The 23,663-nt window shown below is 50.8% G+C and overlaps 10 protein-coding genes across 10 annotated transcripts; 8 read left to right on the top strand and 2 right to left on the bottom strand.

Moving 5' to 3' along the window:
- Window positions 1–317: 317 nt before the first annotated feature.
- BDW70DRAFT_149179 (Zn(II)2Cys6 transcription factor domain-containing protein) lies at window positions 318–2,325 on the top strand (the record flags this gene model as incomplete). The annotated part of the gene is made up of 4 exons (XM_073738968.1): window positions 318–1,264; window positions 1,325–1,564; window position 1,658; window positions 1,696–2,325. The coding sequence occupies 4 exons, from the start codon at window positions 318–320 to the stop codon at window positions 2,323–2,325; spliced, it is 1,818 nt and encodes a 605-aa protein (XP_073597470.1).
- Window positions 2,326–2,607: 282 nt separating this feature from the next.
- BDW70DRAFT_133489 (putative transsulfuration enzyme family protein) lies at window positions 2,608–4,084 on the top strand. Its single transcript, XM_073736348.1, has 2 exons — window positions 2,608–2,887; window positions 2,940–4,084. Exons 1-2 carry the CDS (start codon window positions 2,732–2,734, stop codon window positions 3,984–3,986), a joined length of 1,203 nt encoding a protein of 400 aa, XP_073597469.1. The 5' UTR covers window positions 2,608–2,731; the 3' UTR covers window positions 3,987–4,084.
- Window positions 4,085–4,900: 816 nt separating this feature from the next.
- BDW70DRAFT_158635 (uncharacterized protein) lies at window positions 4,901–5,715 on the top strand (the record flags this gene model as incomplete). The annotated part of the gene is made up of 2 exons (XM_073740550.1): window positions 4,901–5,234; window positions 5,291–5,715. 2 exons carry the CDS (start codon window positions 4,901–4,903, stop codon window positions 5,713–5,715), a joined length of 759 nt encoding a protein of 252 aa, XP_073597468.1.
- BDW70DRAFT_25710 (uncharacterized protein) lies at window positions 5,666–6,232 on the top strand. Its single transcript, XM_073743611.1, has one exon. The coding sequence runs from the start codon at window positions 5,863–5,865 to the stop codon at window positions 6,163–6,165; it is 303 nt and encodes a 100-aa protein (XP_073597467.1). The 5' UTR covers window positions 5,666–5,862; the 3' UTR covers window positions 6,166–6,232.
- A 3,031-nt stretch (window positions 6,233–9,263) lies between these two features.
- On the top strand, window positions 9,264–13,023 carry BDW70DRAFT_133480 (putative cell wall proline rich protein). Its single transcript, XM_073736347.1, has one exon. The coding sequence runs from the start codon at window positions 9,866–9,868 to the stop codon at window positions 12,521–12,523; it is 2,658 nt and encodes an 885-aa protein (XP_073597466.1). The 5' UTR covers window positions 9,264–9,865; the 3' UTR covers window positions 12,524–13,023.
- A 467-nt stretch (window positions 13,024–13,490) lies between these two features.
- On the top strand, window positions 13,491–15,052 carry BDW70DRAFT_166793 (25S rRNA (uracil2843-N3)-methyltransferase; the record flags this gene model as incomplete). The annotated part of the gene is made up of 1 exon (XM_073742083.1): window positions 13,491–15,052. The coding sequence occupies exon 1, from the start codon at window positions 13,688–13,690 to the stop codon at window positions 15,050–15,052; it is 1,365 nt and encodes a 454-aa protein (XP_073597465.1). The 5' UTR covers window positions 13,491–13,687.
- A 254-nt stretch (window positions 15,053–15,306) lies between these two features.
- On the bottom strand, window positions 15,307–16,408 carry phb1 (prohibitin subunit PHB1). Its single transcript, XM_073736346.1, has 2 exons — window positions 16,055–16,408; window positions 15,307–15,993 (listed from the first exon to the last, which is right to left on the bottom strand). Exons 1-2 carry the CDS (start codon window positions 16,376–16,378, stop codon window positions 15,475–15,477), a joined length of 843 nt encoding a protein of 280 aa, XP_073597464.1. The 5' UTR covers window positions 16,379–16,408; the 3' UTR covers window positions 15,307–15,474.
- Window positions 16,409–16,624: 216 nt separating this feature from the next.
- On the top strand, window positions 16,625–17,379 carry BDW70DRAFT_158631 (ubiquinol--cytochrome-c reductase subunit 8; the record flags this gene model as incomplete). Its single annotated transcript, XM_073740549.1, has 3 exons — window positions 16,625–16,656; window positions 16,835–16,860; window positions 17,048–17,379. The coding sequence occupies 3 exons, from the start codon at window positions 16,625–16,627 to the stop codon at window positions 17,377–17,379; spliced, it is 390 nt and encodes a 129-aa protein (XP_073597463.1).
- A 586-nt stretch (window positions 17,380–17,965) lies between these two features.
- Window positions 17,966–19,664, top strand: BDW70DRAFT_133473 (spermidine synthase; the record flags this gene model as incomplete). The annotated part of the gene is made up of 5 exons (XM_073736345.1): window positions 17,966–18,137; window positions 18,297–18,477; window positions 18,564–18,711; window positions 18,818–19,055; window positions 19,314–19,664. The coding sequence occupies 5 exons, from the start codon at window positions 17,966–17,968 to the stop codon at window positions 19,592–19,594; spliced, it is 1,020 nt and encodes a 339-aa protein (XP_073597462.1). The 3' UTR covers window positions 19,595–19,664.
- A 180-nt stretch (window positions 19,665–19,844) lies between these two features.
- On the bottom strand, window positions 19,845–22,845 carry tktA (transketolase tktA). Its single transcript, XM_073736344.1, has 6 exons — window positions 22,664–22,845; window positions 22,534–22,598; window positions 22,125–22,267; window positions 21,986–22,070; window positions 21,625–21,919; window positions 19,845–21,568 (listed from the first exon to the last, which is right to left on the bottom strand). Exons 2-6 carry the CDS (start codon window positions 22,585–22,587, stop codon window positions 20,091–20,093), a joined length of 2,055 nt encoding a protein of 684 aa, XP_073597461.1. The 5' UTR covers window positions 22,588–22,598; window positions 22,664–22,845; the 3' UTR covers window positions 19,845–20,090.
- Between the last annotated feature and the right edge of the window lie 818 nt (window positions 22,846–23,663).

The following is a 23,663-nucleotide window of genomic DNA, read 5'->3' as shown; positions in this document are numbered from 1 at the left end:
TCGAGTACGAGCGTGAGTCAGATCCTGAGAAGAGCCGCTAGAGGCCCAATGGAGAGAGGGCTACATTTTGGAACGAAGCGGCATTGTCCAGGTATCAACGGTGAGATCTAAAAGATTTTGTTCTTGGAAGGCTAAACAAGGAGCTAAACGGCCTTAAATCACGTGCTCTCTTTGTTCTAATGCCTAGAGTCCAACGATTTGGAATGAACTCGACAGCTCTTATTTGGACCAGCTGGAACGAAGCCATCATTTTGCGATGCGCAACCACTCAATGCCTGCCGCTTCTTCACGCCACTTTCCCACCAGAACCAGGGACAATGTCTAGTCAAGATTCCTTCCAGTCCGGCTCCACTTCCAGGGTGGGGAAGAGGAGAGCCGCTCCATACGGTCAGGCCTGCCTTCACTGCTTCAAGACCAAGTCCAAATGCGTTAGGCAGGACAATTCTGATAGCTGTGAAAGATGTCTTCGACTGAAGAAGGAATGTTCCTCAGCGGATGCGCTTCGCAAACGAGCATCACAGAAGTCTCCCGATGCTGGCTCAGCTGCCATAATCGCAAATCTCCAGGCCCAAATTGACGATCTCAATGCGTTGTTGCATAAGGTTGTTGAGAATTCCGCATCGCCTGCCGCTCTACGCGAGTACATAGAAGTGCAGCAGCGTGAAGGAAAACAAAAACAGAAAGCATATGAAGAGACCGAGTCGCCCATGTCTTACCAAACGCCAACCACTTCGAGTGACTGGCGGTTAGATCCGGAGCAAGAACAGACACGCCTTTCTGTTTTCCGCAGTCGCATGCTACCGTTTCTCGCGTTTACGCATCTCTCACCAGATGCGACTGCAGAAAATATCTTTGCATGCAAGCCACTATTCTTCCAAGCCATTATGGCTGTTACCTCGCCATCAATTCAGGAGAGGCGGGCACGTGGAAGCGATCTGAAACGGGTCATAATCCAGAGGACCTGGGAAGGTATTGAATCGAGTCTGGATTTACTGCTCTGTGTCTTGACATATCTCGGCTGGGGCTATGATACTTTTGTCAACAAGGCCTCCACGTCCAGTCCCTCGCGCCTCACGCAAATAGCAATGGCAGTAGCCCATGACCTTCGTGTAGACACGTCTGGGATTAAAAGATCAGATCTTCTTTCGAATGAGGCCTTAGACCCGGAACATCAGACGCATGACACGGGCAACCCTGAAAACTCGGCGCAGCAAATCCTGGAGAACGAGAGGGCTATACTAGGATGCTTTTTCTTGAGCTCCATGTACGTCTTTGTCTTCGCATCCTGTATCATCCAAAGCTAACGTGAGCTGGCACTGCTCAGGACGGCATCTCATTATGGCCGGATGGAGCCGATGCGCTGGACACCTCTACTGGAGGAGTATCTCAGCACTATTAGCAGGTCCAGAGAGTGTCCGACCGACGAGATTTTCTCTTTGCAGATACGACTACAGGTGTTAGCCCAGCAGGTCTGCGAACAACGTGATCAGCGAGATTTAGATCGTTGCCAGACGGCTTCAAACACAGCATCGTCGGGTTCAACAGAACCCCTGCTCAACAGATGGTATCTTGAGGGCCTCCAGAGGAAGCTGCATGAGATTACGGCTTCCATACCGCTGCACCTTAAGGAAAATGGCAAGTTCCTTTCTAATTGAAGTGTTGTTCGGAAGACTACTAACAGATGCTCATATAGAGACCCTCCTGTCACAGCTGCACTACACCTCTCTAAGCATATACGAAACCATACATCCTGTGAATCCGGATGTCATGCATACCTCGCCCTCACTTAGCGTGTCTTCCACTCTTGACGAGCGAGATTGCCATTATCAGACGCTGCAGTCGATACGAGCTTTCTTCGATATCATCCTCAGGTTTACTCCTGTAGATTGGGCAGGATTTCCGTTCCATTTCTGGGTGCAGGACATCCGATGTACTTCCGTGCTGATAAGGCTATCACTCTCGCCAAGTTACCGCGACGAAGTTCGCAATACGATTGACGTGCTGAGTGTCATAGATTTGGTATCAAATAAGCTAAAAGGCGCTGCAACTGAAATGGGAGAGACCTCGCCAGAAGACCTGTTTGGAACCCTTTACCGGTTGGGGAGGATGCTGCGCGCTTTTATAGGCCCCAAGCTGGAGCCTGTAGGTTTGTCAGAGCAGCAACAGAGCGCTCTTCCATATGTGGAAACGCCGCTCTGGAATGAGCCGGAGACGGCTGGGCCGTCGCAGCTGGAACTTATGCAAATGCTCGGCTTCAACAACCTGATGGAGACTTCGACGGCACTGCCTTATAACCCCTCTATATACTACTACACATATAGCTAGTCCAATAAATGGTCATATCGAAGTGCTTATCCTCCAGGCCCCGTTACAGGAGGGATTTCTGCGCCGGCCTTCAGTCCTATTAACAGAGTTAACTCGAGCCACGCCTTGAGCTACTCTGAGATACTGGAAGCCAAGCCAGGCAATGGACCGCAGTTATGGATGGATCGTACTCACTTCTTTCGACCTTCACGCCATGTGATTAGTGTATACTTCCGGTTCGGGAAGTTGAGAGGAGTGGGGCCGTTAAGAACTTCTATGAGCGTTCCACGGGTGGGCCGCCCCAAGCTTGGTCACTACGTCCATGTAGTATAAATGCAGCCGTGGTCAACTGAACTTCGCAACAGCTCGTGTCCCTGAAAGGCTGGTCACATATTTCTATTCTTCTCTTCTAAGTCCGCGCAAGAAAATGTCACCGGCAGACTCCGTGCATCCTGCGACGTCGGCCCTGCACGCCGACGACTACCTCAACTTAGTCACGGATGTTGCACCACCAATCCACTTGTCCACGACCTTTCGGTTTTCCAGAGAGCCAGAAAACTTAATCCCGTCTGAAGACCCAGTGGTGCGTACCGTGCCTAAAACGAGGATACTGTACCATACTAATTTAAGCGTAGGAGGAATTCGACGGCAAGAACTACGTTTACTCTCGAGAGTTCGCTCCGAACGCTACACGTTTCGAAGCTGTGCTCTCGGCGCTCCTAAAGGGCGATGCCGTGAGCTATTCCACAGGATTAGCTGCGCTGCATGCAGCACTGGTTCTTCTTAATCCGCGTCGTGTCTCCGTGGGCGAAGGCTATCATGGTAGCCATGAGGTCATCGGCGTTGTATCGCGTCTTTCAGGGCTAGAAAAGCTGCCGCTCGACTGCCCAGCCGAAAGCCTTGGAAAGGGTGACGTGATCATACTCGAGACACCAGTGAACCCGCTCGGGACTGCGTTCAGTATCAAGGAATATGCAGAGAAAGCTCATGCGAGAGGGGCATACCTCATTGTTGATAGCACATTTGCGCCTCCGCCGCTTCAGGATCCATTCGCATGGGGTGCAGACATTGTGATGCATTCTGGGTCAAAGTATTTTGGGGGCCATAGTGACCTTCTTTGTGGAGTGCTTGTAGTGAAGAGAAAGGACTGGCAGAAGAAACTCCTGGAGGACAGACTGGCACTCGGCAATGTGATGGGCAATATGGAGAGCTGGCTGGGTCTTCGCAGCCTTCGGACGCTGGATCTCCGAGTGCAGCGAGCTAGCGAAAGCTCAGGGAAGCTGGTTGCGTGGCTACATACGGCTTTGGAGACACCAAGCCCGGCTACAAACAGCGACGAGCACCTTGTGCAGGCTGTAATCAAGGAGATGCACCACGCCAGTCTGCAGGACGACCCTTGGCTACGCGAGCAAATGCCCAATGGTTTCGGCCCAGTTTTCTCAATCATCTTGCAGAGTGAGGATTTTGCCCACGCTTTGCCGAGCAAGTTAGCCCTGTTTCAGCATGCGACAAGTCTGGGTGGTGTTGAGTCATTGATAGAGTGGCGTGCATTATCAGATTCCCGCGTGGATCGGAAGCTGCTGAGGATCAGTGTTGGGTTGGAGAATTGGGAGGATTTGAAGAATGATCTGCTTCACGGGTTCGGATCTCTGGTGAGGGAAAGGCAAGGATGCTCTTGGTAGACTGAGTGCTTCGTCTTCAGCCTAAGATGTTGTTATTACGCTGCAGAAATACAGTTACAGACTAAGAGTTGCTGTAGATAGTACCGCTTAATCTACAGCACTCATCCTTACTTATCTTGGTGTATAAATCAAAAAAAAAATTGATCTAGACTGATACGTCGCGGCAGGCAGCTTGTACGCACGAGGTATATGCTGACTGACAGGAGCTATCTGGACACATTCGGACACATTATTGCTTTAATACGTAGAGGTCACGAGCAAAGTTAATAGGCAGAACTATGTCCTTGCCAAGATCAAAAGTCGTACTAAGATTCATTACTCGATGTCTCTTACGAACTGACTTCACGTGCATTGTTGAACATAGTCAAATGATGGACAATTGTCGTGACCGCCTTGTCAGGTGTCAACGGGTGGCAGAAAGATGATCGGCCTCGGGATCTTGAAGCGCCTAAGCCAGAAACAGTTGGTCACAAGCTTTATCAGTGCAGTAGCGCGTGACGAACTCAGAAAGAGGACTTTGGGGCCTGTCGCTGACAAGCTCAATTGAAAGTCAGCACTCTGAAGGAGGTCTCTTCTTCTGCCCGCGACCTCTCTCCAAGATGCAAGGATCTCTTCACTTCTGCGACTGTGTGTAGTCTGAAACAAGAGTGAGCGCAATCCGCAAGAATTGGATCATAGCATCACTACTCTTCCTCCAACGCTGGGAGATTTCTTCCGCGCTCAGCCCACAACCCACCATCCCAGCCATAGTATTGCGCCTCAGCGGTAGGCAATCCCGCAATCACGCCATCACGGACCACTCTGATCTCAACCCACAGCGCGGGGGTGAGGTGTGTGCTGACCCTGCCACGCAACGATCTTCACATCCCCACGAACCAACGCATTCCAATTTCCCGCATTCGCATCAGGCGACCATGCCTCAGGCACAAGGTCAGGGTCAGGGCCAGGGTCAAAGCCAGGGCCACGAACAACCCGAGGCCGTGAACGAGATAACTCCGATAGTCAGTCACAGTAGTTCGCAGCAGCGACGACGGTATAACTCCACGGAGAATGTCGTGAGGAGCTCAGATGGGGGTTCGGCCAATTTCCCGACTCGCCAAAGCTCATACCACCAAGACCGACAACGAGAGAATTTAAGGCAGGATGCCAAAGAGCCTCATGCGTCCTGGTACTCCCGGCTTGCGGACAGGTATGGTAGTTTGGAGCTGGAGAACAAAGGAAGCGTTGCTCGGGATCATCTGGCGTTAGGTGGCTTCTCCTATTATAATACTCCGGCATGAGCACACCAACTGACACCCTTGCAGAACGAACATTCCTCGCGTGGCTACGAACATCTCTAGCTTTTGCATCCATCGGCATCGCCGTAACACAGCTCTTCCGTCTAAGTAATACCACGACCCAGAGCGCCAACGGGCTAGAGCTTACGCCGCAAAGTGTATCTTCGATCCTGTCGCCTGATTTCGATGGCTCCATTGTGGTAAGGGTAACAGACACTTCTCAACGTCTGCGCAGTCTAGGCAAGCCGCTAGGCACGACATTCCTCGGAGTCGCCATCCTTATCCTTCTCGTCGGCTTCCATCGTTACTTTGAGAGCCAGTACTGGATTATCAGAGGCAAGTTCCCCGCTAGCCGGGGGAGTATCGCCCTCATTGCTTTTGTTGCTGGTGCTCTGATTATAGCTGCACTAGCTGTGATACTTGCTATATCTCCTGGCGCTATTGAAACCTAAATAGGAGCATCCGTCAGACTCCGGAGTACATAATTGTCATTTGTCCTTAATGCATGCCCGATGCCTGAATTCAGGCGGCGACCTGATTTGCGGGGCACGATCATAGTATTTACCGAGCAGTATAACAAGGTTTGTTGAGGATGAGGTATGCCATTGTTCGTCTTGCCACTTTTTCGTCTTCTCTTGTCACCTTGCTTGCTTTCCATCCGCTGTACTACTATTCTAGAACCTGCTGGGATAGAGCCATATTCCATCATCTGCATAGTTATAGCGAAGCTGATGTTGAAAATATATGGACTTCCGTATGTATCCGGACCCCACACCCGTAGCCACTTTGTTCTTTTAAGACAAGACCCAACCACCCGAGTATATCCAGCACCGCCTGTCGTACATCATAGAGCGGAATCCAAAGCGATTGAAACTGTAAAAAGTAATCGTTTTTGCGTTTGAAGCATGTGCACTATGTAACCTTGTCAGTCATCGTAGACTTTAGGTCCTGCAAAGATCCCTAGGACTACGTAATCCGTAAGACTGAAGGTTGGTTCACTGGCACCAGAACGGGGAGACAGGGCCTTCACTTCAGGCTAAGGTGTGCAGTAAATAATGTCTTCGCCGGATACGCACCCGCAAGTATTGTAAGCATGTCGTAGGCAACGATTGCCATTCATTGGAGGAACCAGCTTATGAGATATAGAGGCTGGCCGCCTCATTGAGCTGCGCCGCAGTGAGCCTATAAAGTACTCTGGACAGGTCCAAAGAGAGAACGCCTTGCTCTCCAGAGTACAGCAATTCGGCGACGCCGAGCCACGGACTGCGCATGACATCAGGACGCAGGCCTAACTAAGGTACCGTGCCCATTCCAGGAACCGCAATCGAAAACTCAACGGTAAACTCGAGCTTCGAGCGGCGAGACTCAACTCGTACCGCGGTTGAACGGGGGTTCCGAGCCGGTTCGTTGCGGCTTCTGGAACCTGATTCCCATGAGAACCGAACCAAGGTCGCGGACTTGCGGACTCGCGGGAAGCTGCGGAGTTGCATAGTATCGTCCAATGCTGGAGACTGAGAATAGGAGTAAGTACTGCTGTACTGTACTCCGCATGCAAACGACGGGTGAACGTTCAATGTAAGGGCGTAGGACAGGGTCTAGATCTGCGATTATTACACAACAGGGAGACTGCTATTTTGCGCAGGGATAGGGATAGGTTAGTGGTCATTGGTGACGGCGAACTTGCCGTGACCGCAAAAGGGATTGATTGATAAATAAACTCTTGCTGATCCCGAATAAAACGAGCCCCTTACAGGGAGCATCGGATTCGGATCGCGTGCATTCTGGCTGGTCTGAATCTCGAGTCGTCAGCGAGGCAGGGAGCGAGTAAGGCTGCTTCTGAGCACCTAACATGTCCCAAGGAGTTTGGCTTGATTTTGTGTCTCCATCATCTTCAACTGGTTCGATACGTATCTAACTATGTGGCCCTTTGCGTCACTAAGCACCGTTTGCGATGGCCACTGCGTTGCCAGGTCACGGCTGGGTGTCAGTGTCACGACAAATCCAGCCAATCGCATTCAACATATCAGTCTGTGCTCGCGCAAATTCGAGTCAGAAGAGTTGCTAAGGTTGACTGCAGGTGAGTCTCGGCATCTCGGATGCTTGCAGGAAAAGCGGCACCTAAAGTTGACAGGGATTGGATACGGCGCCTATCTCGATAGTCATGGGCCAGGCCGCAAGGGACTCCGCTATCTTTTGCCTGGAGGGACTTACTGAGCCTCCTAGGTTCCTAATAGCGTTTGATTGGCTCTACTCTCAACTCCAAGCTTTGGATTATGGGAAGACAGTACTGTCGTTCGTGGAACCGGCCGGTGGTGAATCCTGCGACAATCCTGCGACATTCCTCGCATCTGGAGCGATGATTACATTGGATGGAATTTAATCCAAAAAACTGGTCGCAATCGCAGTTGCAGCGCTGGGCTTGCCACCGCATGATAACGTTGAAACGCACTGATATGTCCTGCATGAAAAGTCGGCCAATAGAGGAAGAAAGATCGCTCACGATCAAGCAGGGTTAGCTGGAGTACTGCTGCACTGCCAACTGTCAGTCACGGACGCCGGTTGCGGGCCCGGCTACGCCAACGTCCAAAGTGCCCCAAAGATAACTGCAGTTTACCAATACAGTCCGTGGTCTTTCCTTCGTCGGGAAAAAGTTCCGTATTTGTGCGAGGTAGGTTGACGGGCTACAGGAGTGTGAGAATGGAGGGTGAGGTGGCTGGCGATGGTTCGAAGTCAAAACCACGTGGGCTTGCACCACAGACCCAAACGAAGTGTCAATAATTATGGGATGTAGAACAAGGGCGATACCCCTATTAGGGGAGACGAAGTTGATGTATTCATAATTAGTGCTTTATAGTCGGACTGCCGGGAATACTACTGATTCTCGTTTCAAAGGGGATATTCTCTACTCGAAGAGTAAAGACTAAAAGGCGTCGAGTTTGAGCTTGAGTATCAGGACTGCGGCGGTGCTGACTCCTGCCGATCGACCACTTCAAGGTGACAAGGTCAAACCTTCAGCCGTCCACTGCCAGGCGGGGCGTAATTAGACCATGGCCTGGAACGGCTAGTGGCTCGGAATCCAAGGTGGGCCAGTTCTTCTTAACTCGTCAAGCGAGATTGACTCTGTTTTTAGAGGAGTGCCTGATTGGTCTATGTCTCAGGTACCTCTTTAAGCAGTTCCTTGGTTGGCTTGATTTGCCAACTTCTCCAGATTCGAAAGTCAAGACCTGATAGATGTTGTCTCAATGACCCCAGGCACCAGTTTTCATGACCTAAGTACATAGGTACATGTGATTTTGGACTGAGCGCGGGATAATGGCCTCCAATTTGGTCATAACCTGGTCGATCAGGTACCCCGAACAGCCATCCCTGCAAAGGATCTTTTCTCCTCATAAAGGGTCTCATCGGAGAAGTTATTGGGCAGCTCGTTTGTAATAATATCCGTGCTCGAATCTTATATGAAGATCAAATCGGGCTTACCGCATTCGGCTTCGACTCCCTTTGTGGCTCAATTCCACACTAACAGCATTATTATTGTCCTCAACTGGATGTGGTGGCGAGTTACCATACTCCCTGCAGAGCCGTCAATGACGTCCAGACTGTCCACAGTTTCCACACACACAATAGTGGGCTGGGCTGACCCAGACGGGAAACTGTGGTTTCAATAATGCCGCATGGTATGCCCGGCAAACCATCAAGGAAGCCGGCGTCGGGTTCAGCTGTTGACTTTGCTGTAAGCAAGTAATATTAGTATAATGTCGATAATAATTAACAAGGCCAAGCCAGCGGTACAAACTGATATCCTGGATGGTTCATTTATCGCGGCTGCTCGCCGTCGCTGACTGGCCAAGGGACGATCAAATTGGAGACCGCTTGTACCGGGCCCGTAAGTGCTAAATTAGTGAGTGGGACTAAAGCTCGACTAGGCGGCCTCAGGCACCGTCTCCAATTCAACCTGATTGCAGCCTTTCCTGGATCCTCCCCTTCCTAAGGCTTTCTCAACCTCAACCTCAACCTCACCCTCCCATCCTTCCCCATCGTCTGCGCTCTCTCCTACCTTTCACTCCCTTCATTTACCTTCGACTGCGCTTCTATTTACATTTTGCTATTACTTTTTGTTTTGACAGTCCCGCCCATCCGATATTCTTCGTTTTCTGGCCCGGTTTCCGTGGCCGTCCACTCCTTAAGACCCTCGCTCGCTCTTTGACGTTCGTACTGCTTGTCGATTTTCGATACGCCTCCGCGCCGCTGTGCTCGCCGTATGATTTGATCGGTTCTTTTGGTTCAGCGAAATAACCGGAGCTATCGTTTCCCGCTTCCTTCGTTTCTTCTTTACTGGGCCCAGAGAATTCCTCCGGGTTGTGGTCGGTGTTTACTCTAGAGTACTTCGGCCTGGTTTGAGGAAATTCAATGTCATTCTTGTGGATTTAAGACCTCCAGACGAACTTGGGCTTTCCAGTCACTGGAGGGGAAGTCACGTTGGTCTGGAGGTCCTCAGACGTTAGATCACTACACCAACTAAGAACGGCTATTCGTTAGCGGATAGCGATCTGACAGCTGAGGCTGGCGCTGCTTCGAGTCTGTTGATGCGTCCAGACTTGAAGAATGGCGTCGATATCTCTACCTCTGCAACCGCAGACTGCTCCATCGCCTCCCCATTATTTCGACTCGGCGGATCCGGCCCCTAGCGGACACCGTCGTAATTTAACCATGTCTACACCTTTGCCAAACCCTCCCTTCGTCTTCCCAGCACGAGACCACGATGAATCAGACAAGCAAGATTTAGATACAACAACAAATGGCCGACCGCCTCTTCCCGCTTTTTCGTTCAATCCAGGTTTGGTGGGCTCGAACCAGGCGCCAGCGCCGGCGCCTTCAAATATCCGTATGAGCGGCCACCGTCGGCAATACAGTGAGTTCGTTGGTAGTGACCAGCTGATCATTCCTGGGAATACCGCCGCTGGCCAGACAAGCGATGAGACTCCAATGGCACCTCTAAAGTTGCCTCCACCTGGCCCTGGTTTTAGTGCAGGCGGCAGGCGCCGGCACGCTCATAGACGCTCAGCGGCTATTTCCAGTGTCGACCTTACGGCTATTTCGAATGCCCTCGACCTGAAACCTTACGTTGAGAGCGCCCCATGCACATCGGCGGATATGACGCGGGAGCGTAGGCCGTCCCATGATCCATCTCAACTATTACCCCATTCGGCGACGGTCATGTCCCGGCCAACCCCCCCAGCATCGCCTCAGTTAAACCTGAATGAAGCATCTCCAAACTCTCAAACTCCCAAGAATGAGCGACTCGAGAACCCACACCTGTCTACTCCGACCTCATTCCTTGCGCCTGAATCTCAGGATGCAACGCGCTCGAGCGTTCTCGCTCGAAAGAGTGATACCGCCATTACTTCACCCAAGGCCGAATCTTCAGCTGCTTCCCAGCAATCTAGGCCTAGACCTAGAACTGCGGATGCTTCTTTGATGCTGGAACTGAGCGGAAGCAGTATGACTGATAACTCCTCATCAACCAAGCGGCCGAACTCGGCGGCAGGCCATTCTCGTTCACATAAAAGCATGTCCTCTAACCTTCTTATTGCGGCTTTCAGAAAGAGCCATGCTGAGGACGACGGATCTTTCCCGTCAAGGATATCTTCCTCAGACGATGATTCTGACGCCAACGCCGATGATGTGCATGAGGCATCGGGCTCGCCTTCGTTCACTTCGAAAAAGAAGGAAAAAGGCAAAAAGAGGCAAAAGAAGGTTCGGTCTTGGGCTGGGTCTCTTCTAATCAGAAAAGGAAAATCGCACGATTCGAAGAAAGACGACATAGAGAGCAATTCTAATAAAGTAACTCCTCCTGCACTTACCCGAACAAACTCGGATTTCGGCTCAGGTTTGGATGTGGAATTCGACGATGACAATATTGTGGTAATTCGGACACCTACCAACCCTGCGCATCCCGAATCCAACCAGACCACTGGTGAGATTGAATCTTGGGCATCTCTCGAGAACTCGTGGAAACCACGAAGCTTCTATGAGCAGGTTACGACGCCCGATGCTATGAGTCCTGTGATTGACCTGGATGCGGCCTTGGGACCTTTCAATACGCCAGATCTACGCTCAGGTCGTGTTCCGGAAAGTGGTTTCTCTGCAGCAACTAAGCGAATGTATAGTGGCGGACGGCGCGGCGAGTTTGTTGGCCCAGAAATGCGGTATCACCGGCGTGCTGAAAGCGCTCCGGAAATGCCTCCGTTCGATCGAGCGTTTCTTGGGAGCCACCGCTTTCCAACTACCTCTTCCTTGGAGAATCCGGACGTCTTCTATGAAGAGGAGGAGGATGCTTTTTTAGCAGCCACTAGTGATTCCGGTAAAGATAGCGAAGAACATTTGCAAGATCAAGCTACTCTCACGGAATCCAAGGACGATAAGTCAGAAGACAGTGCGGAGAGCTCTGACACTCTGACCGGAAAAGCTACAGATGATTCCGCTAGCGGAGAGAATACAGGACTTGGGATCCAGAATTCCGATGCAGGCGATGCTACATCAGCTCCTGTCGCAACCCCATTCCAAGGCCTCTTCAAATCAGATCAACGGTTCTACTCCAATCAGCCTGGAAATTTGACAACGTCGTTCCCTAGCCAGCTCAAAACAGCGCTGGAGCCCGCCAAATATGACGAGTGGCAAAGGAGAGCGCCAGTCCCTCCTAGCCCAGAGGTTTCCCCGCGTTTCTTACCTGCTGATAGTCGGCCTGTGACCTCTCCCACTGAACTATGCGCGATCCCCCCGTTTTCTCTTCAAGGCGGCGCCTCTCACCCTAATTCTTCGTTTCCATCTTCCGAATTCACCCCTTCCCCGGAAGCTCCTCGTTCAGTAACTACGTCATCGACTACCGATCCGTTTCCTCATGCGTCTATCGAGGACGTGCCTTCACTGACTAGTAGCGCTTCCACAATGACGAATACCCTGAATCGTGTTTCTGCAACTTTCTTCACACGACCTCGTCTATCGACGGATCGCTCTGCTTCGTTTTCTGCTGCTGTCTATCGTCGATCTAGTCAACCTAGCTCAAAACGGTCGAGCCTTGCAAGTCTCTCTAAACTTGTTGTAGGGCCGCACGCCGAAAGAAGCAAGTTGAGTCATGAGGAGAAGCCACCGGGCGATGAACGGGAGAAGGCTAAGAAAAAGGGTCGCCGAATTAGTCGATTGATGCATTTCTGGCGGATAAAGGACAAAGAGAAGTTGGATGAACCGGCTGACCAAGATTAGCTGCGTTCGTGACGAAATGCTGTTTGCAGAAAAGAATCGACAATTGTACATAGTATCCCCATTATGATTTGTTCGGCATGGTCTTGATGGTACCAGATCTCGAACTTTGCTATATCTTGCTGTTTCTTTCTTCTCTACCCTTTTTATCTTCTTTCAACCGGTCTACCTTCAATTGTTGGGATACCTGACGAATCTCTTTTTCTTGGCATGTTGTTTCAAGCGTAAGGGCATGATACTTCTTTACTGTCTCTCGTTATGGCCGGTTGCACATTTTATCTATTATCGCGTTGAGCTGTCGTTTTAAGCCGATTTCTCTCCCTACAGTCCTTTGTTTAATCGTCTCCGTTATTCTCATTTGCAACCATTTCTGCCGAATAACGTGACTGTATCGGATTCCGGGTTGTTCCTTTCTAGAACCGCTTGGAAGTGGTTAGTTAGCTGTGAAGTCAAAAGGACCCGTGAGCGGTTAATCAATTGAATCCACATCCGTGACCCAGCAACTAGTATTTTTGGAGTCATCAAGCTCAGTAGACTGGTGTGGCCCTGTTTCACAGTAGAGATCTACAGGGGAGCTGGTATTCACACACACTCAAACGGTAATCACACGCCCTCGCCCCTCACTCTGCGAGTCCCAGTGCATGTGGGAGTTGGAAAAAAAAAACTGGTGAACTACACTAGGCTTAGTACTTTACAAGTGAAAGTTAAAAAACAATCAAAAACAATCGACGACTATGTCGATGGAGGATTCCAAAGATTAGGTAGTAGGGTATTTTGCGTGGCCCACGGCCATCTCTGGTAAAAGGCAAGAAATGGATTCTGAGCTAGGCCCACACACCCGTCAACTGGGTTAGGTCTGCTAGTGTATTATATACCAAAAAATGGTTCCGGGTTCGATACCCAGTCATGGCACTTTTCTTTGTGAACGTCCACTATCATAAGAATTAGCAGTCAATTGATTTGTGCTTTTCCCTCACATTTTATAATACCTGATCAAGCCGAATACCTCCGAGTTCTCACAGGCAAAGTTGCTTTAGCATTCTGGAATCTCTCCACTTGTTCCAAGCACGGGCATACAGGCAAAAATCCACCGTCTTGCGACGCCGAGAATCGCAGTACTTAAGTCCTCCGCAACCAAGATCTACGGCTAAAAAACTCTTGCTATATATGAAAATGAGTCCTCCTAGATCTAGCAGCTCTTACAAACAGTCTAAAGGCTCTCAGGGCCGTGCGGGGAAGCAGTCAGACAGGAAGAATCCTGCGGCATCTCATCCTCGCCGCGAAGCCCAGGACCAGCAGAGACATCAACTCCTCGAGGACCGAAACCAGATCGAAGTGTCTGACACAATCCCCATAGCGCTCCAGCAGTTACTCCTGAACGTCTTCAGGACTGCATTGCTTACTCCGTCAAACTCCTTAAATTTTGAAGCTCAAACTCAGGGTCAAGATCAAAATCTAGATGCAGAAGAAAAACAAGAGGAAAAAGAAGAAGAGCCGCTAGATACCAAGTCCCTTATCCAGACCATCAAGTCGCATCTCTACAATCGGGATTTTGACTCTGCATTTGCAGACGCCGATGAGAAGTTACTTAGGGCTTATGCTTTGAGATGGAGTGCGGCGAGGGCTCTTGGGTACGCGGGGCTATTTAAGTCTTTATTCAAGATCCTTTCTGAAGATGAGTCCGTATTGCGTCTGACGCATGTTGTTTGCATTGGTGGTGGTGCAGGTGCTGAAATCGTTGCCCTTGCAGCAGCCTGGAGGGACTTGATGGATGATGGTGTTATAGCTGGGGCTCAGAAGAGGCTGCCGGATGCCCTTGAGGCGGTTGCTCTGGATGATAGAAAGGATAACCAAGGTGGCGGAGGTACAAGTAACATGCCGAGCCAGGAACAAACGGTCCAACAATCAGATACGTCTTCCAGTCTGTCCATCACGGCTGTCGATATCGCCGACTGGTCTACTGTCGTGAAGCGCCTATCTTCGACCATCTTATCAACAACAGTCATAGGCTCAAAATCGCATCCTGCGCCTCTCCTCCCAATCTCAACTCCCCCAGGAGATCGAACTCACTCTAGCCACTTCACAGTCTACTTCAAGCGCTTCGATGTTCTGACTCTCTCGGACCCAGACCTCGCTTCCCTATTCCATTCCCAACGGACGAACATAGTCACACTTATGTTCACACTAAACGAGCTCTTCTCAACCTCCATGTCGAAAGCTACATCTTTTCTCCTCCGGACAACGGACCTCCTAGCACGGGGCACAATCCTCCTGGTCGTTGACAGCCCGGGGAGCTATTCGACGCTCAAACTGAACAAGAGCACGGGCGAGCAGCAGGAGAGACAGTACCCTATGAAGTTCTTGCTTGATCATACGCTTCTGTCTGTTACGAAGGGAAAATGGGAGAAACTGTATAGTCAGGATTCGAGGTGGTGGCGAAGGGATGCAAGCAGGCTGTGGTATGATGTTGGGGAGGGGGCGGGGTTAGAAGATATGAGGTTCCAGATACATGTTTATAGGCGACTAGAGTAGTATCATTCTTTATGTACGTATTATGATCGATGTAAGGTCTAAGTCACGGATTTATGTGCGGCACGTAGCGAAGGGTTCATCTAGAACATTGCTGTAGTTAGGATTTTTGAGGCGATGAGCAACTAAACCGCAATAGTTAAGGCCGTACAAAAGACATCACATGAGTTGCTAAGTGATTGAGGTATACAACGCTTAGGATTAACCGCCCAATGTAGCTGAAAAGCCATAATCGCAATATCGGCGGGTAAGCACACTTTACAGAGAGGAATAGGTATGTTATTGCTACAGTTCATATAAAAAGACACCAACCAGCATCAACAATTCGCCGTGGTGCCATGCACGCCCAGGTCCAACCAAATAGGGTAAAAACACAATTAATCGCATGAAAAAAGATACATATGAGCTCAAATTTTGGTCACCCTTTAACTCCTCAACCCTAGCAGAAGGCTTGTGCTCTTCCCACCATCCTTGCCTTCACCACCAGGCAAATATGTGACATTCGGGTTGCTAGCGAGGGTGTGCGCAATATCCTTGCTGGCTTCGATACGACGGATTTCAATGAGGCCGTTTCCGGCCTTGGCGACGGCCTTGCTGATGATGTCGGCGCTCTCGGCCTCACCCTCAGCCCGGATAACGTTGGCCTGGCGCTCCTGCTCGGCCTTCTCGACAATGAAGCGGGCTCGCTCGGCATCCTGCTGTGCGATCTGCTTCTGCTCGACGGCGCGCGTGAATTCCTTCCCGAAGGTCATGTGGGTGATTGAGACATCCTCAAGGGCGATGTTAAATTGCGAAGCACGCTTCATCAGGTCTGTGCGGATGCGGTTTGAGACAGCCTCGCGCTGGGTGATGAGTTCAGCGGCGTCGAACTGAGCGACGATGGCTTTGAGGACTTCGTTTCCGATGGAAGGGAGGACACGCTCGTCATAATCCGTACCGTAGGACTAAAAGCGATATATATTAGCCCGGGAAAGTGGCAGCTGGGATGAGATGGCTTGTACGAACCTGATAGATAGCTGGCAGTTTCGGGACTTCAGGACGGTGCAAGACTCGCAGGGTCAAGCTGACCATTTGCAAATCCTTGCTTCCAGTGGTCGTGGAAATGTTGCGAGGCTTGGTACGGACATCGTATATGACCGCCTTCTGCAACCATGGGATCAGGAAATGTGTGCCTTCGTTGACGACTTGCTCTTGTACACCAGACAATCTGTCGAAGATAACTGCTCGAGTACCACCCTTGACATCGTACAAGGAGGCGTTGACTGCCATGACTCCCAGGCCTAGGGGGATAGCCAGGCGCTGGAGGTTATAAAGACCGTTAGCCGCCATGGTTCAGGTACTGTGGAGGGCTAGTGTGCAGTTGCTTGGCTTGAAGAGCTGCTGATGAGAGCTTTCGGATGATGTTGCGGGCGGCGGGCTTTTCGAGCCTGTCCCGAAATGGACTAGCGCCTTGACGCTCCAACTTCGTCCGACTCAGACCGAGAGAAACGTCAATTCTTCTCCTTCGTTGCCATATCTCATCCTACCTCGACGTCGCGTTTCCAAAACTCGTTCGTTTCGCCTTATACATTCACAATGGGTGGTCACTTGGATCCTAAGAACGGAGTGTGAGTCTTCCTCTGTTCCGGTGTCCGCGCGTGGGATGCCGTGGATATTCCGGCGGTTACTTCCTGGGTGCCTTGTCTTGCCGAGATACTGCACTTATTGCTGTTTCAATGATTTAATTGCTTCGTGCTTACATTTTGCGTTCTTGTGTATTGAGATGCTAACTGCATTGTAATATAGTTTTATGGGCACCTGGGGTGACATGGGTATGTCTCTCAATCCTCGACCCTAATCCTCAATCCCAATCCTCGACCCCTGTAAAACGAATGCGACTACCCCAGAATATACCAGCCAGTGGTCCCAATGCAGCGTTCTTGACAATCCGCCCGTTCTCGTGTCGACTTAGATAATTATCGCAATGCACAAGTGCATACTGATCCGGCTACGTCCTAGGTTGCCCAACTCCCCAGCGCGTCACTTCCTACGCTCTCTCCCCTAACCGTCAGCGACCCCTCGCCGGCGCTGCTCACGCCGCCATCTTCAACACGTTTCGCCGCTTCAGGCAGCAGGTTCTCTACGTTGTTCCCCCCTTCGTTGCCGCCTACGCTGCAATGAACTGGGCTATTGAGCGGTACGCAATCCCGAAATTCTGGCAGATTCTAGATATCGTTTATCGTTATTCGAAACACTCGCAAGGTATCAATTGGCTGACTGTTATCCCGCGATATAGCAATGAGTATCTCAACTCCAAGCCCGGCCGTCTTGCTGAGGGCGGTGATGAATAAGCGGTTTTCTTGTAAGGAATGGATGTTGGTAGAGGACATTGTCCTGTAGGAGTTATGCAGAGCAAGCGATTGATTGAGGCTGGGATTGCACTGTACAGTAACTAGAAGCAATCGAACGAGTTGCAATTTTATTTGTCGGACCTATTTTTCCAAGGTATCAAATGAGGCCTCAGATCGATCCTGCCAACGGTTCCGCTCCCACTATCTTCGTCAACATCTTGCTTTTTCATAGAAACATACTACCATACAATATTCTCGAATCACCCCACAGAGCGGTTTGGTTCGGTTCACCGAGTCTGAGAGAGGTCGCCCGGCGGAAGTCCTTCCGCTTTAGGAAAGTACTATGGTCTCACTTATACACGTACATATGAGAAAGATATTGACTTCTCAAAGACAAGAATCTACTTTGTTTGTAAGGTCTGGACTGTGCATGGTCAATTGATGCCATGCAGCAAGTGTAAGCGCGAATTGATATGTTCCCATTGGGTAGGAACGCAAACAAGGAAATCTCCGTAACCAAAATACCCAACCGTGACCGTCGATAAAATACATACTTTTTTTCTGAGGTCCCCCACCCGCAACTCCCATGCGCTCAGCTCTTCGTGTCTTCCCTCGCTTCTCCGCCTCATCTTCATCTTTCCTTCTGTCTCTCCGTTCCAGTGCTTTACTGCGTCCTGTCAATCTCTTTTATTTCCCTTATTCCCTCCGGTCTTTCAACTCCACCACAATGAGCGAGATCACTCACCCCACTATCAAGGGTATGTATAATCTTCCCACTGCCCGTACTCTACCCCGTTCGCAACGTAAACTCAACCTATCACTCTTATTGCTCCGTTCCAGGATGATGTGAAGTATCCAGACTTTGCTTGATAGTACTTCAGATAACATGTATCCTTACTAACTCCAATCCAATCCAGATGGCTGGTTCTCCGAGCAGTCCGAGATGTGGCCTGGTCAGGCCATGAACCTCAGGGTCAACCAAATCCTCCACCACGAGAAGTCCAAGTATCAGGACGTTCTTGTCTTCGAGAGCAGCGACTACGGCACCGTTCTTGTTCTTGACAACGTCATCCAATGCACCGAGCGTGATGAGTTCTCGTATGCCGTGCCCCTCTTCCCCTCCCCCTCGTTAAAACAAACACCTCTCATGCGACGAAGAGACTAACATGGTGTTCTTCTTTCAGCTACCAGGAAATGATTACTCACCTGGCCATGAACTCCCACCCCAACCCCAAGAAGGTTCTCGTTATCGGGGGTGGAGATGGCGGTGTCCTCCGTGAGGTAGTCAAGCACGAGACCGTCGAGGAGGCCATCTTGTGCGACATTGATGAGGTAACAAAATCTGCTTTTTCCTGCCTTACCTTACCAATTACCTACATATGCAACTGCCGCTGCATGCAATTTAGCCGCCAAAGGCTGACGGGCTTCATTATTGCAGGCCGTCATCCGTGTTTCCAAGAAGTATCTTCCCGGCATGAGCATCGGCTTCCAGCACCCCAACGTCAAGGTCCACGTCGGCGACGGCTTTGAGTTCCTCAAGCAGCGCCAGAATGAATTCGATGTCATCATTACCGATAGCTCTGACCCCGAGGGTCCCGCCGAGAGCCTCTTCCAGAAGCCCTACTTTGAGCTCCTCAGAGACGCTCTACGTGATGGAGGTGTCATCACCACCCAAGGTTGTTCGTCGCCTTTCTTTTTATATTCTGCCTCCATCTGCTTTTTCTCTATATCTTGATTTCTCGTTTCTTTCCTGTTGTCTTGTACCCTCCCCGCCTTCCCATAGCCCTAGTTCGCACTTTTTCTCCCCTTATCCTCCCTCTTCTATTTATCCTTATATGATTTTTTTGATATAAGGGATCCCAGGGCTAACCAAGTCTCGACTCAAACCACCCGACCCCGGGATCGGTTTGGGTTTCGCGTTTTCTCCGTTACAGCCGAAAACCAATGGCTTCACCTTCCTCTGATTGCCGACCTCAAGAAGGCCTGCAACGAGGTCTTCCCTGTCGCCGAATACGCGTACACCACAATCCCTACGTACCCCTCCGGTCAAATTGGTTTCATGGTCTGTTGCAAGGATGCCAACCGCAACGTTAAGGAGCCCGTCCGCACCTGGTCTCGTGAAGAGGAGGAGCGTCTCTGCCGCTACTACAACCAGGATATCCACCGCGCCAGCTTCGTGCTGCCCAACTTTGCTCGCAAGGCTTTGGGAAATTAGATTCAGATGAGATGAGCATATCTTTGTTTTTGTTTAAAAGAATACCATATCAACTGAATTTCTCCTGTGATTATCTATTTCACTTTACGTTTATACTCCGTGTCCCATTTTGTGGGAGGATTTAAGACCCAAAGTAGGTATAACGGGAAGATAAATCAACACCCAAAGGCCGAACTACGTACGTCATTTGCGGACTCATGTAAGCGCATAAGCTTTCAGCCAAACAAAAGGCTTCAAAACTGGGAGCAAATATGAACAGATAAATGGTATTCTTTTCGCAGATGTCTAAAAATATCAGAGACGCCAGACCTTGAAATAAGTTCAATGGCGGCTTTTATTCTTCTCAAAAGGAAATTCGTAGGACATTAAACCAAGTGTGCCACGCATTCGGAGTCTCTATCCGTATGGCCACCCCATAACCCATGTAATACTCGTTAGCCAGGAAATATGTCGACGAAGGAAAATGCAAGCGAGTCATGACGCTAGAACGAGACGTCTACAGGATCTGCTGGAAAGCGCGGTTGATGGGCGACCGAACGGGAACACCCTTATAGAAGTCAATGGTGGCAAGGGCGCGCTTGCTGATACCCTCAGGAGTGAACTCGAACTTGGCGTAGACCTCCTTGTAGGGACCAGAGGCACCGAAGCGGTTCAGACCGAACTGCTCGTGAGAATAGCGCTCCCAACCCATGGTGGAGCAGACCTCGACAGACAGAATGGGGATGCCGTCGGGGAGGACCTTGAGTCTGTACTCCTTGTCCTGAGCATCAAAGACCTCGAAGCAAGGAATAGAGACGACACGGGCGACGACGCCGTGCTTTTCCTGCAGGTACTTGGCAGCGTCGATACAGATACTGACTTCAGATCCAGTGGAGATGATGGTAACCTTGGCGTCCGCAGCCTCGAGGACAGGGTAAGCACCCTTAAGAGCAGCCTCAATGCTTGAGTTCTCAAGCTGGGGCAGGTTCTGACGGGTAAGAGCCAGGATGGAGGGAGTGTGCTTAGCAGTCAGGGCAGAGTAGTAAGCAGCACTGGTCTCGTTACCATCAGCGGGGCGCCAGACCATGCAGTTGGGAAGAGCACGGAAATGAGCGAGAGTCTCGATAGGCTGGTGGGTAGGGCCGTCCTCACCCAGACCGATGGAGTCGTGGGTAGCGACGTGAATGGCACGGACGCGAGAGAGGGCGGACAGACGGACAGCACCAGCGGCGTAGGAAACGAAGTTCAGGAAAGTACCGGCGGCAGGGATGACGGTACCGTATGCAGCAAGACCGTTCATGATAGCAGCCATGGCGTGCTCACGGACACCGTAACGGAGGTAGCGGCCAGACCACTCACCAATGCCGTACTCCGGTGGCTGGAAGTCAACAGCGTTCTTCCAGCGAGTGTTGTTGGACCCAGTCAGATCGGCGGAACCAGACAAAAGTTCGGGGATGACCGAGTGAATCTTCTCAAGGACAGTCTCAGACAGCTTACGAGAGGCAATAGCGGGGTCAGAAGGCTTGTAAACAGGAAGCGACTTCTCCCATCCCTCAGGGAGCTTGCCGGCGAGACGACGGGTAAGGTCGGCGTGCTCGTTCGGGTATTCGCTAGCGTATTTCTGGAGGAGCTGGTTCCATTCCTGCTCCTGGGCAGCACCCTCTTCGGCGTGCTTGTGGTAAAGGTCATAGACCTGCTGAGGGACGACGAAGCTCTGGGCGGGATCGAAGCCGAAACGCTTCTTGACACCCTCGATGTCGTCGGCTTTGAGAGGGTTACCGTGGACACCGCCGGTACCCTGGAGCTTGGAACCAAAACCGATGGTGGTTGTCAGGCGGATCATGGAGGGCTTGTCCTTGACGGACTGGGCCTCCTTAATAGCAGCCTCGATGCCCTCGAGGTCGTTGTCACCGTCCTTGACCCAAACGACGTGCCAGCCGTAGGCCTCAAAGCGCTTAGTGACGTCTTCGGTGAAAGCGCACTTGGTGTCACCGTCTGGAAAATCATCGAGTAAGCAAATGTTCTGTTACATAAGACGGCTGCAGTCTCACCGATGGAAATGTGGTTGTCATCATAGATGGCAATGAGGTTTCCGAGCTTCAAGTGACCAGCAGTAGAAGCGGCCTCACTGGCAACACCCTCCATAGCACAGCCATCACCGAAGAAGCAGTATGTGTAGTTGTCGAAAAGGTTGTATCCGGGTTTGTTGAAGACACCACCGCTGTGCGCCTGGGCGATAGCCAGACCAACAGCGTTGGCGAAACCCTGACCGAGGGGACCAGTGGTCACCTCAATACCGGGTGTGTCGTGAGCCTCAGGGTGACCAGGAGTGATGCTGTCGAGTTGCTGAAAGAATTGATAAATTAATTAACGGCCTGAATGATCAGTATTAAAATGAGAATTGTTGCTTACACGGAACGCCTTGAGGTCATCCATGGAGATGCCGTATCCGAAAAGGTGGAGGAGAGCATATTGGAGCATGCAGCCGTGGCCGTTGCTATAGCGAACTCGTTAGCGAAAATCGTACTCGCAAGAGAAATAGGCTTCATACGAGAGGACAAATCGGTCACGGTTAGCCCAGTCGGGGTTCTTAGGGTTGAACTTCATGAACTTGTTAAAGAGAACGTGGGCCACGGGGGCCATGCCCATAGGGGCACCAGGGTGACCGGAGTTCGCCTTTGCGGTGGCATCAACCTGGAATGCTGTTAGTATAACGTCATTCCAACTATTTTCATCAATGAAACTGTGCAACCCGGTCCCCGGAGCGGCATAATCGCAGCAAAGAGTGTACAAGCAATAACGCGACGAGGTCTCGACGGGTTGATTTTATCGGCGGCAGCGTCGGACTCCCAATTCCGTGACCTCATTCTCCGCAAACTCCAGGGAACGCGTGGTGATGGCGAAGAGCACCACAAGACACAGAACTAACTAAAGGAAGAGGGAGTTAGGAAGAGGCATACCGCAAGAAGACGGATGGTATTGATGGCCAATTGATCAAGCTCGGTGTAACCCATGATTGCGGTATCTGCTGAGAGGGGAAAGACGCGGTCAGAGAGCTTTGCAGAGTGTCGGATGGGTAGAACGACGTACTTTCTAGTAATCAAACCTGCCTTGTCTGGGTATATAAATAAGAGGGGGATTGGAGCAAGAGCAGGGTAATGGAAACGCAAGGGAAGAGGAGAAGAGAAGGATGGAAAGAGAAGACGGTGGGGGGAATTGTACAGAAAAAGGATGGAGGGGTTGAACTCGAGAGCATCGAAACGGCAGGTGGGGACGGTGATGTCGCGGTGGGGCAATTCTGGAACTGGTGCTGTTCAATCTTCACCGGTCACCAACAGAGAGCACTCACTCAACAAGTGAACCCGACCTTTTTGTCCTGTTGGTCAGCGGAAGCCGGAGTCAGCCTGAGTAAGGCTTAGCAATTACTCCATTTTCGTGGTAATTTGACCGGCGACTACTCTAAAGCGGCGTTGTCCTGGGACATCGCTGCACAGGGTACAGCTATCCCGCCGGAGGTGATATACCGTGAATGTACGAAAAACAAAGCCACTATCTCAACCTACACCTTCAGGTTAACAATTACCACCGACAATGACCAAGCACATGCTTCATTGAGGCGCATCGCCGCTCCAAAGATAACATTCTAACTGGAACAGCTGTCCCGCGGGCCGCGGAAAATGACCATCTAGAGCACCGCAAAAGCCTGTACTAAAGTTCTCGACCGGGCATCCAACATCAATAGCCGCAGCTGATTGTTTTTTCCGCCTCTCCCAACTTTCAGTTTAGCCCAGATGCATCGGTTTATCCGCCAAAAATCTTCACTGTCACGAGGGGCAACAGCTCTGCTGGGGGCCAGTACGGTATGATCACTTGGCCTTGGCGGAGCAGCGTCCTCCGGGTTCCCCAAGATGACAAAACCGAGCATCTGGACAAGTCCATCAACATCCAAAAACGCTGGCCGGTCGGCTCGGCTAGATAGATGGTACCTGATTTCGCAGCATTGTTCTTGGTATGGGTCATTTGCCGGTTAGCATTTAACCGGAATGTGGATGTGCTAGTATAGTCAAACGCACAACGTGTATAAGTATAT

Source organism: Aspergillus foveolatus, assembly GCF_047715535.1.
Source record: "Aspergillus foveolatus strain CBS 279.81 unplaced genomic scaffold BDW70scaffold_15, whole genome shotgun sequence".
Lineage (NCBI taxonomy): Eukaryota > Fungi > Ascomycota > Eurotiomycetes > Eurotiales > Aspergillaceae > Aspergillus > Aspergillus foveolatus.
This window is presented reverse-complemented; position numbering and strand designations above follow the sequence as displayed.

Bases quoted from the DNA above. Each gene is read 5' to 3' on its own strand.
- BDW70DRAFT_133489 (XM_073736348.1), top strand. From the start codon at position 2,732: ATGTCACCGGCAGACTCCGTGCATCCTGCGACGTCGGCCCTGCACGCC. The intron at 2,888-2,939 runs GTGCGTACCGTG...ATTTAAGCGTAG, and splicing joins TCCCGTCTGAAGACCCAGTG to GAGGAATTCGACGGCAAGAA.
- BDW70DRAFT_133480 (XM_073736347.1), top strand. From the start codon at position 9,866: ATGGCGTCGATATCTCTACCTCTGCAACCGCAGACTGCTCCATCGCCT.
- tktA (XM_073736344.1), bottom strand. From the start codon at position 22,587: ATGGGTTACACCGAGCTTGATCAATTGGCCATCAATACCATCCGTCTT. The intron at 22,071-22,124 runs GTATGAAGCCTA...AGTTCGCTATAG, and splicing joins CGTGACCGATTTGTCCTCTC to CAACGGCCACGGCTGCATGC. The intron at 21,569-21,624 runs GTGAGACTGCAG...ATGATTTTCCAG, and splicing joins TGACAACCACATTTCCATCG to ACGGTGACACCAAGTGCGCT.
- BDW70DRAFT_25710 (XM_073743611.1), top strand. From the start codon at position 5,863: ATGCCATTGTTCGTCTTGCCACTTTTTCGTCTTCTCTTGTCACCTTGC.
- phb1 (XM_073736346.1), bottom strand. From the start codon at position 16,378: ATGGCGGCTAACGGTCTTTATAACCTCCAGCGCCTGGCTATCCCCCTA. The intron at 15,994-16,054 runs GTTCGTACAAGC...TATCGCTTTTAG, and splicing joins AACTGCCAGCTATCTATCAG to TCCTACGGTACGGATTATGA.